Source organism: Priapulus caudatus, unplaced genomic scaffold (assembly GCF_000485595.1).
Source record: "Priapulus caudatus unplaced genomic scaffold, Priapulus_caudatus-5.0.1 Scaffold254, whole genome shotgun sequence".
NCBI classification, from domain to species: domain Eukaryota; kingdom Metazoa; phylum Priapulida; class Priapulimorpha; order Priapulimorphida; family Priapulidae; genus Priapulus; species Priapulus caudatus.
Window position 1 is genome coordinate 169,005 of NW_014577315.1, and position 12,446 is coordinate 181,450.

Genomic DNA, 12,446 nt, shown 5'->3' on the forward strand with positions numbered 1-12,446 from the left:
GACAGACAGGCAGACAGACAGACAGGCAGACAGACAGACAGACAGACAGGCAGACAGGCAGACAGGCAGACAGGCAGACAGGCAGACAGGCAGACAGACAGACAGACAGACAGACAGACAGACAGACAGACAGACAGACATACAGACAGACAGACAGACAGACAGACAGACACACAGACAGACACACAGACAGACACACAGACACACAGACACACAGACAGACGGCCAGACAGACAGACAGCCAGACAGACAGCCGGCCAGACAGACAGACAGACAGACAGACAAACAGACAGACAGACAGACAGACAGACAGACAGGCAGACAGACAGACAGACAGACAGGCAGACAGGCAGACAGACAGACAGACAGACAGACAGACAGACAGACAGACAGACAGGCAGACGGACGGACACACGAGCGCGCTAGCACGCACGCACGCACGCACGCACACGCGAGCGCACATGTGCTTATGCTTGCAGATACTTTCGTACGCAAAAAAAACAGTATCGCCGAATATCTCGTGACGTGCGCAAAGACGGAATCCTCGTTGACTTGCGACGCTCGCCTGCATTCGTTTGACTTGCGCCCGCGACGGGCGGCTGGTAGCAATTATGCCTTATGACTTCCCTTCGCTACCCGCTGATTCCACTTTGTTGTGCCGCGCCGATGCAGACGCGAGCTCCCGCGCACGGCTGCGACCGTCAGCCTGGGACACGCCATGCGAATTTATTCGCACGTCCGCGGCGATCATATCCGCAGCGAAATTCGCGGCGAAAATATTCGCGCCCGCATGCGATAATTGAGCGGACACACCATGCGAATATATTCGCACGTCCGCAGCGTACACACTACACGCGATCTACTGGCGCCACACGGCTCCAACCATGGCTCTAACAGTCATGTGGTCACGTGATTAGCATACTGATCCATGATTCGCTGCATTATAACAATCGGCCGGCTTGATTTTCGCTTCCACGGACACACCATGCGAATTTGTACGCAGCGGTAAAAATCCGCAGCGAAAATATCAAACATGTTTGATCGCTGCGAATTTCCGTGCGGATGAAATTCGCCCGCGCTTGAGCGGACACACCATGCGAATTTCGCTGCGATTTTAAAATCGCTGCGGACGAGCAAATAAATTCGCATGGTGTGTCCCCCGCTTTAGTCTCTCTCTCCTTCGTCTTTGACTGAATCGTAATCACACGCTCACGGCAATATCTGCGACAAGAAATGTGAGCTGCACACGACTGGCCGACCGATGGCGCCGAGTTATATTTCCTGACGTGAATAAATAAAGTCTACCGCTCAGCACAGCGTCCGAGACGCAACGGGCGCCTATTTATATTCCTGCATGAAAACTCGAATGGGGCGAAAAAATATAACATGTTAATTAATCTAAATATTAATTAAGCTCAATTAGGCGAAGGCCACCTGATCGCAAATATTCCTTCACATAATATATATCCTGCAGGGCGTGGTCAACTCGAGGCATATGTACAGGGTGGTTTCACATCATATGAATGTAAGTTAGGTGACTAGTTTGGCGTGGTTAAATTAAAGAGCTATAATCATGTACTCGTAATTTTATAACATATGTGTGCAAATTAAATGAACCCTGGTGAGTATCGTACGCTGACGCCATATCAGTGTAGTCCGGTATATTAGTAAGCTCTCATTCGATTATTCAATATTAATAGACTCCTGATTCGATGTATTTACGTTATATGCATGGTCATGTAAATGGCATTTTTCCATAATGTGCCTAGTATACAAGAATACTGAAGCATGCAAAGCAAAGCGACTACGACATCAGAGTGTCTCTCTCTCTCTCTCTCTCTCTCTCTCTCTCTCTCTCTCTCTCTCTCTCTCTCTCTCTCTCTCTCTCTCTCTCTCTCTCTCTCTCGCTCTCGCTCCGCGCATAGGCGTCATTTACATGCGCAGCGGCGAAGGAGGTCGTTGACAGACGTAATGGGTGTCGTTTCGTTGCCGGTAGCAATATTCTGGGACTGCGATAAGTATTTGCGAGAGAGATCTGAGCTGAAAGCTAGAATTGCAGACCGCGTATATATAGGCCTCATGTCTTGATGATATATGGGTGATATAATTATTGCTGGGATGGGTGCGTGCCGGCCATGTTTACTTTCACATCGGCGGTAACGATATGTTTATAAACTTGTACATCATTGGTGTGTAAACAAACCAAGACGTGTCACATTTTTTAGTCATACAGGATACAGTCAGTTTTTTAGGCATGCAGCCGCTGTGTTGAATATCAGTATTCAACGTACCTTCGTATAAGGATGCTCTTGTGTTTTCGAGTGTATGGATGGCATGCCTGTCATGGGCCTGGCATGAGCTTATTTAACACATGTGTATGTATGTCAAATAAGCTCACATATGTGAATCACTATTTATCGTCGTTATTATTAATCCATCGTATATTTATCCGAGTCGATCATGTGGTAGTCGCAGACAGTGCGCCTATATACGTATTCAGATTCCTAAAATAATTTGAATCTCTGCCTGACTTCACCTGTTATTCCCAACGACTATGATAAATTCACTATTCACAATTACCAATTGATGCCGCATCAAAAACCTCTACGAAGCTAAATAGAAAAAAAAACAAGAAGCTATATCATCGTGAATATGCATGTGACGCTTATTTTACCCTATCATCTTTCATCTGGAACCCCATCGACGATTTACCAGCGGAATTATAATGTGAGAATGCAGTCGGACGAGAGACGATGATAAACGCAGGAAGCATCGTCTCTAACCTATCTATTCCATGTCTACGCATCAGCGCATCTAATCATCGTTATTCAATCCGACGGGACGGAGTTACGTGCGTAGCAGGCGAATCACATAACATCTGAAAACCGCGGGGAAGCTAGTCTCTGCTATCGAAGCATGCAGGTATAACGAAAAGTGACCGAGGGCAAATGACCGCAAAATCAACGCGCCTCGCAGCGACTATCGTTGGCATTTCCACTGAGTTACTTGCGACGGCATGATGTCGAATGTCGAGGTGCATTTTGCGCACGGTTAGCCGTTACGTTTCGCATTATGTTGTTGAGTTCGGCTTCCGCTTGCGCGAATAATTTCTCGGCATATAATATATCACGTGCCCACCATCGCCGCTCTCATTAACCATGAAGTCATCGATCACGCGCAGTCGTTCTTAATTAAAGCCCGCAAGTTTATTTTTGTAATTAAAACGCACCTGCCGCCAGCGTCATCGCCATCGACGTAATAGTTGCGCTGATGACGTCACGTACGCCGCGCCGCGTGCTGACACGCACCATCGTTGTCAACGAAACGAGCCGGCGTTTTCACACCGAATATAAGCGATCTCGCACTCTTACCACTACGCGCTGCGTGTTACAATGGCGACCTTTTCGAATGTAATGGGTATCACGCAATTATAGCAACAACAACGCGCGAAACCTACTCCTCTCAGAGACATGATTACGTTATTTCCGTTGCGTCGGGATGACGTACCGCTGACTGCTCTATCACAGTTCACTTGGTAACAAACTCATGATGAGATCAAACGTGCGGTTCATCGCGAGGAAGCTGAAATCGGATTCCATCAGGAGGTTAATACCGGTAGACGTATGCTAGACCGTGCGTGTGCGCGTGCGCGCGCGCGTTCGTGTGCATGGGCGTGAGCGTAGGCGTCTGCTTGTGAGTCTGTGTGTGAGCCTGCGTGTGCGTATATTTGATTCTCCTTAATTTCGTTTAACTGTTACCTTCTTAGTTACCGTTTGTTCCCCATCACTAAGCTATCAATCTGAACACACACACACACACACACACACACACACACACACACACACACACACACACACACCAATTGCACACACACAAGAAGCACACACACACACAACATAGCCCCGCGGGCGCGACAGCACAACACACACTACACACACACATCCACACACAGCACACTTCACAACCACCACACACCACACACCCACATGCACACACACAACAACCACACACAGGTCCACGCACTACACACGAAACACACAGTCACAACGCACACAGCACACGCGAACGACACACCACACACCACCAGAACACCACAATGGACACCGACACACACATGGCACACACACACACACACACCACAAAGCATACACATCAACACACACACAACACACACACACGACACACACACACATACACACACGGGCACACGCGACAACGCGCACATGCACCCGCAGCAACACACACACACACACACACACACCACACACAACACACACACACACACACACACACACACACACATATACACACATATCGACATTTACGCCGGCTTCCAGAAACAGAACAAAACCTAGGGGGTTATGCTTGATCAGGCTCTGGGTCTTCAGCAATATGGCTGCCGTACCTGGATATGGCGTCACGCGCAGTTGGTTTATGTTCGCGCCATCCTCAAGTTATATTCACTCTGCCTTATGTGACTACAACATTAAGGATCATGAGATGGCGTGTGTTGTCCTTTTCCTGTCACCCTTTTTGTGGTTTTATGGTAACACTTATGTCAGTTTCGGAAAACCGTTTGGTACTTTCTTGGAACCGTTTTGAACCGAACGGAAGGCAAACCCGCTTAGACTGCAAGAACTAATCGGATACTCGTAGCCATTCCATAATAATAGTTTTACACAGACAGAATCACCCAGACTAAAACACATGTTCGACTTCATAGGGGCGGCTGGGCACAGTAACTCGACGAAAGCTCGTAACTGTTAGCAAATGTCCGAGTGAAATGGTTTCTCTCCTATACTAGTTATTGTGCGTTCGCGCGGTCGTATACACACACAATGCTTGGTGTTGTATTTGACAGAAATCGCTCATTTCGAGCAGGCAATTTTATTAGCGTTTGCAATTTCCGGGCAGAAAAATACGCCAAAAAGATATACGCGATCGAACACGTAATCGAGACTGGCGAAATATAATGAATATCCTGATACACAATGCTGTTCGATATCCAATTACCGCGTCGGCTAAACAGAATACCACATACGTACGCGCATGTAAGACCCCATTCCCCGCACACGCACATACGACCACGTGCACGTACATGTAAGTAGGACCCCATTGCACGAGAACAACACGCACACTCGAACGCACGCGCACACACGGCACGGCCACTATATATATATATATATATATATATATATATATATATATATATATATATCGATGTCTTCCCAGCGACCTTTCACGATACAAACAGAGGCAATTTTACCGATTTGAGAGAGAGAGATGAGTCAAGCCGCTGGCCGCCAGAGGGCTTCCGAAACTGATTCGTCGCAATCCGCAGTCGCTGCATGCAGGTGTAGCAAGCTCGAGGTATTTCGTCGATCGATAAGATTCCATTCCACTAGATGAAAGTAATGCAAACCTTGTTGACCTTTAATAGGAGCATCGAGCTGATCTTTCCCCGTGCTTGAGCATCTAATCAAAACTCGCACAAGTAAAGCTTGTCGCTAGTAGTTAATATAGTATAGTATATAAATAGTATGAGGCTGCCTGCAGATTACGAAAGAATATAAGAGAAACAACGAAAGCAATGGATTTCTCTCCATCTGGTTCTCTCAATGCCAAACAATTGTTCAGCCGCCCTCGGCTCCGGAACCGAATACTTAATATAAGCCTCGCCCTCCGCAATAATAGCAATTATTGTCGACACATGCCGCCGGAATAAACATCTAGGCGGAAGCTAAGAATAGAATTCATACATAATGCTGTCTTAATTCGGTTGGGTGGCTTTGTTCGTGGCCGTATAGTTTTTCGATACGTCGGAGACGATGACCTTTGAATATACTGACACTCGAATCATGCAGTGCTGCTTCCAGGAGTCCGATCGCTAGTTTCATTACAGATACGTCTTGTGAGATGTTTAGACTGTGGGGGGGGGGTAGGATGCCGTAGACCTGCAACGACAATTACATTAGAGACGGGAGTCGTCTCAGGCCCGGGATAAATGTTAGGCCCACGAAACTCAGAAAACGCGAGTCAGCAACACTAGTAAAGCCAAAGATACTAGTGTAACTAAAGGTGCCCATGCCATAGCGAAGGCACGAGTAGACCCAACAAATAAGAAAACAAGCGAGTAGAAAATAATTCGGCGCTAATGATTCCGTGCTTAATCGATGTTACCGATCAATCCAGATGTCAAGGTGTAGTCCTACGGGCAACACACGCATTTATATTGTTAAAGTCGATATGAAAACACAATACCTAGACTAATCCTGCAGAACGAAGGATCACAAGTTATTCTCTGCGTAAAAATAGTTAGGCTTATAACCTTAAGACATCGTTATTAGATCCCTTTACTATTTGATACGGTAATTTGCCCGTGTGGCAAATTCATTAATGTTGCTAGTAGATCCTATTGCTTTTATTGCGTGATAGTTCGAGTGATGTGAAACATCTAACGCGAAATGCAGGGCACGAATATGCCAAAAAGCACAATGCTGCTATTTACATACATTATTTATACCTGCATGGATGTTTTCATCATTAACTCGTTAAATTTCGTAAACTCTTTACCCTGTTTGATTCATTGGCTACAAGTATTATTACGGACATTACTGAGTTTTATTCCTTCCTATATAGACTATACTGCGTACGTTCATGTATTTGATAAGATTGCTCAACACCCGAATTCATATTAGTTATAGCAATTTTCTGATAAATGAAAAATGAAAAAGACAACCCGGATAATAGGCTAACGATGACGATGCTGCTGCTGCTGCTGATGATGATGATGATGATGATGATGATGCTGCTGCTGCTGCTGCTGATGATGATGATGATGATGATGATGATGATGATGCTGTTGCTGGTGATGATGATGACGACGACGCGATGATGTCGATAATGGCAAAACAGCAATAGCAACAGTAATAATGAAATAGCAATCATCATCAACATCGGCGTCGTCATCATTAGCATGATCAATATCAATATTATTATAATCGTTATATTCCACTCACTAAAGGTTAATCTACACTAGAGTATGGCAATAGCAATATACTTTCTCATCGTTATTTCCCAGTGCGTTGATTACAGCATTTGATTATTTCTCGCTTATGACACAAATTCTCTTCGATTGCTCCTGGCCCATATAGGCCGGTTTGCCAGGATGAGAAAAACTCTTTTTTCGTCACGAGTTAATTGGTTTGACGTTGAAAAATATAGGCTGCTAGGAGCAGATTAAAACTCGTATGGTATCGTGGATGACGTTGTCCTAATCATGAGCTTGCACGACACCGATGGAAACAAGAATCCGTCTCCGCTGTTCGCTTTGTTTATTCATGCGCTCGCCGCCGCAAATTGTTTCCGCGGTTTGATATCCGCGGTGCGGTGAAGTAATACGGTGGCGTAATTGTAAAAGTAAAAAATATAGTGTTACTTCGATGCTGCATCGGATGACTCACGTAATAGTTGATTTCTCGTGATAGCTGGCGGAAGGCTGCCCGCGATATGACATCATCGTGAAGGTTATCGTATAATTACTATGCGTGTGTACTTATCGGTAATTTGGGTGCATCGCTGTTTTGTATTTATCACAAAGAGAAAATTGTAGTGGGAGTAATCATTGCGATGGAATTCGAAATTATTTTGATTGTCTGAATTTTAATATTATGTTACATTGTAAATGCATGAACTAGAGGGGCAGAGATGACATATTTAATATGTGGCTGACTAGCATCTAGTTATACCGTATGTCCGTTTTGTCATCTTACAGAAATAAGCGAAAACGTACCTTCAATGTCAGGTATGATGCTAAAGGGGTGCAGACCACCCAATGTCGGGGAAGGCTCAGGCCCCGTCGAAAAAAGGGGGGTTGGGTAAAAATGGCTATAATTTTACCGCAGTTACATTATTTTTACCGCGGTAAAAATTATTTATTCGCGGTTAAATTAAGTGTAACAAGGCCTCTGATTGGGTAAAAAAGCTATAATTTTACCGCGGTTAAATTATCTTGGCCAACCATAGACCTCGTCATGTAGTAAATCTGACACCAATGCTGATGCAGTAAATGCCCGAACCCACAATTTTGTCCAAATTTTTAATTATATAGCAATTGCAATTAGTAACCTCTTAGAGTCAGTAATTGTTTCATAATTACACTAAACACCACAATGTAAATTAAGCAGCGTGCTTCCTACGCAGCTATATTGGTATAATCTCACTCGAATTGAATACGAGGTAAATCGAAACGGTCTGTGAAATCCATGCGCGAATACACGGAAAAAATGTCAGACGTGCAAAACTTCCACGTTATTTGTCTATTTGCTATACGCGGGTAATTTGTATATCGTATAAACGTATACCACACCGACCATTATTTAATAGGTGGGCCTGGAAGAAAAAAGTCAGCATCGTATTCTTCATCGCTAATCACAAACTTGGTGTAGTCGTTTTACAACGCTACATACATAACTATACATTGTAGAATTTTACACATTGCAGTTCGAAACCTATTCTATAAGCTGTTAATTGCGTCGATTGTAGGATGTTCAGTCGGTAGGTTTCATCTATATTGTACTGGAATGCATGAGATGCTATTAGGCGTTCATGGGTTTACGCTAATTATGTAAATGGGAAATACTCCACTTAAATCCATCGGGCATCATAAATTATGATTTTCGCTGTAAGCTGCTTGACTGAACAATTGTCCCTTGAGAACTACTAAAACTTGTTCCTTTTGGTCCGCGCTATGCAAGACTAGGCCTATATCTATCGTAGGAATTCTGTCAACTTCTCAGAATAAGAAAACACGCACATAGACGGTTTTAATTGGTTAGTGTTAAAGTCGTGCGCATATAGTGTCTGTCGATTCCAACACATTTTCCGGAGTAATTTTGTTTAATCGATCGCAAAATTTCTTCATAAGCCGGATGCGTTATCATGATTGTAGGCGAACTTGTCGTTACGAAGTTATTACTTCCTTTCAATGTGACGCTAACATTGTCACTAATCTAATATGCGTCGTAAATTTGGAATGCTTTTAGCAAATAAGAGGTTTCTTTATAGCTGAGCAGTATCCGTGCGCTAGTCTTATCTCGTTTAATCACAACACGACGTTAACGACGTTTGATTTCAACACGACGTTAACGATGTGAAGCGAGCTAAAAAAAAAAAACTGCTAGGTTCTTTATACGTTATTATATATACACTTGAGATACCATCACAGAGTTGCCCGTTACTACAAAAACCCTAACGACGATTGGTTCGTTAATTAACAAGCTGCACGATTGATCAGTTAAAAACACAAGAACAGCTTAATTGTGACTGCACAATCACAGTAGTCCAGTACATGTGTATCAGTTCACAATCAAGTAAAGCCAAGTTATGAACAGCGAGGCAATCGCAGTTACTAAGATGCAGTGTGGGTAGATTGTAGGAGACTACTTCTATACACCCTTATGTATGGTGTTCGATGCCTAAGTCCGTGAAGCTGCGCCTGATTCAACATGTACATCGCCGTGTACCGTCTTTTCCACCTAACTTTCCCCGGCACGCTATCATATATGTCGATATATGATATATCACGATAGATCATATGTGATAGCGTACCGGGAAAAGTTGTATCGCACCCATAGACGGTGTTTCCTTTATATTGCTAAATTCGCGGTTTCTAAATAATATGGGAGAGCCGTACGTGTGTCTCTCTCTTTTCCCTACGGCGCCTTATAAGCTATATTTGGTCGTGGCAAAGTGATTGAATTCCACGGGCGAGTCCAGAGGGGGCTCAATGGCTCAGCTCCCCCGCCCATATTGTGACTGCAAGTGACATTTTTACTTTAATAGAAAGGTTGCATTCGTTTGAATAGAATTGATGCACTTAAAATGTAGACTAACGTAAATAGCCAGCATCCAGGGAATTCAGAACCTTTTCACTGAAATCCCTTGAAATTCCTCTGTCTTTTCGTACATAGTATAGATTTCGTGCACGCTTGAAGCTTGACATTCAATGGTTTCACTGCTATGGTAATAATGATAGTAAACACTAAAAACCGATGGTTTGCGGTTCTGGTTATGCTGTCAGCTAGGGATGATGGATAATGCATACTGTTACGCGTTTTTCTAATGCTGATATGGGCGCGAACATATTTCCATGCAATGCACGCCATAAGTCAATAAGTTAATATTATTATTAGGCCAGAGTCTAGCAAGCCAGTAAAACAACAAAAATGTTCATATAAAAAATTTAAAACGTCCGGCTTCGCCATTTTGCGGTAACGAATTTTATTTCACGCCGGCGATGCGACTAAAAACGGAAACATTCGATGGGTTTTAATAACCACGGAAACATTTAGCCATAGACGCTAGGTTGGTTTATTGGGCGGAAGAATCACACTTGGTGCGCTTGGTGTGGTGGTCAGATTCGCTTTATTGTTACCAGATTGTTGAATAATGATTGCATATGTTTTGTTACGTACTGTTATGTCCACTGGCTGGTTTATTAATTGGCAATTGCCTTTAATTACGCGTGATTTACTGAGTGCCTCAATTTTGAGAGTGAATGCCCGACATGGTCAAACGAACAACGAAAGAGCAATAGATAGTTAGAGAAGGAATAGGTGAATAAATGATGATTAGTGCGTGAATGTCTTTAACATAGGAATGGCCGAATCGATTGACGTATATATTAGATTTGGAAATTTACAAACATGTGCTATCTAGAACAATTTCTTAAGTCGGCTCCTCCTACAGCGGTAGATCGACACAACATATTATATGATGTATTTTATTCCATCGTGGTTTAGCGTTTGTAACGACATCTGAAATACATGAAAGCTAAATAGTTGGGCGTAGCCGGTAGCGCACTCTTTTTCATAAAGGCAATCTGTGTGCTCACAGCGATTCCCACAACGCTTCTCATTCTGAATTATTATGTGAACATTAGAATTTCTGTTTTCTCCAAAGAAACATCATACAAACACATTTACTGTGCGATACATTATATCAGGAGTTAATAAAGACAAATTGCCTTTATTAACTCCTGATGCCTGATTATATATTATTAACCTTTCAAATCTACTGGGATCGGGATTTGCTATCAGTACTCACGCGGAATTTTAAAGTTGTCAGCATTAACTGTGCGTCGCTATCAAACTTTTAGATAACACTTTTCACTTCAAGCATTTCGCTAGTTACTTGGCTCGTTCTCTGTGAGACTATGTCAAATATTACTTGCACGTTTTGTCCAAGTGTATTACTATTTTTTCAGCCAGCCAGAGGCCATATTAAACAATGCGTATTTTTGTTCAGGCGTGCCAATATTAAGCATCCATTACATTTAATATAGTAAACACATGTTCGATGAATGCTGCGCTATAAACAACCCCTATCCAAATGTCTTACTATAACAATTTGTTCACATGATCGGGTTAAACGTACTTTTTTGAATAGTTCAAACGAAATTTTTTCGCATGCCCGTTAAATTTTGTTTGTTGCGCCCTCAGTTAAAATGTTTATTACAATGTCTCACTGTCATATAGTTATAAGTCGCCAATAATTTATCCCCAAACACTTAAATATATCTATGTAATATACTATATATAATATACAATCACAATTATAATATATGTAATATGACTCATAATTAATACCATCATAGTAGGCCTAATGTGTCTTGGTTTAGCATTAAAGAAAAAAACAGCGACGAAACGCAATACGTCAAGTTAAACGACAAATTTAACCTTGAACAATAATAACAATAACAATAACAATATCTAACCTTGAATAACAATGAACAAACTTGCTTATTTACCGCCAGGATCCGCGATACGACAACGAAGCTGACAGGATGACGGGATATGAGACGAACACTCTTCTGTGCATGCCCATCACCGACACGGACGGTGTCGTCATTGGGGTGACCCAGGTCATCAATAAACGTGGAGGCCAGGAATTCACGAAGGATGACGAAAAGGCATGTATTAAAAATAACAATAACGTCTCGCGACCGAGCTTTATCACGATTAGTTTTATTATTAGTATTAGAATTAGTATTAGTATTAGTATTAGTATTAGTATTATTATTACTATTAGTATTAGTATTAGTATTAGTATTAGTATTAGTATTAGTATTAGTATTAGTATTAGTATTAGTATTAGTATTTGTATTAGTATTAGTATTAGTATAAGTATTAGTATTAGTATTAGTATTAGTATTAGTATTAGTATTAGTATTAGTATTAGTATTAGCAGCCTTAGTGCTCATAGGGTCTATGTCCCCCAGGGTACTGCCGGAACGTACCCTGGGTACGGTCCGGTATACCGGAACGTACGCTGGTAACTATCTAGCTGATATGGTTAGGGTTAGGGTTAGGGTTAGGGTTAGGGTTAAAGTTAGGGTTAGGGTTAGGGTTAGGGTTAGGGTTAGAGTTAGGGTTAGGGTTTGGGTT

The 12,446-nt window shown here is 42.6% G+C and overlaps 1 protein-coding gene across 1 annotated transcript in view; it reads left to right on the forward strand.

The window, feature by feature from the left end:
* The window catches only part of LOC106808107 (dual 3',5'-cyclic-AMP and -GMP phosphodiesterase 11A-like), a 45,446-nt gene that overhangs the window by 16,883 nt on the left and 16,117 nt on the right, over positions 1-12,446 (forward strand). The window contains exon 3 of the mRNA XM_014810682.1: positions 11,816-11,971. Within this exon, the coding sequence (XP_014666168.1) occupies positions 11,816-11,971 (156 nt within the window). The remainder of the gene's footprint in view (positions 1-11,815; positions 11,972-12,446) is intronic.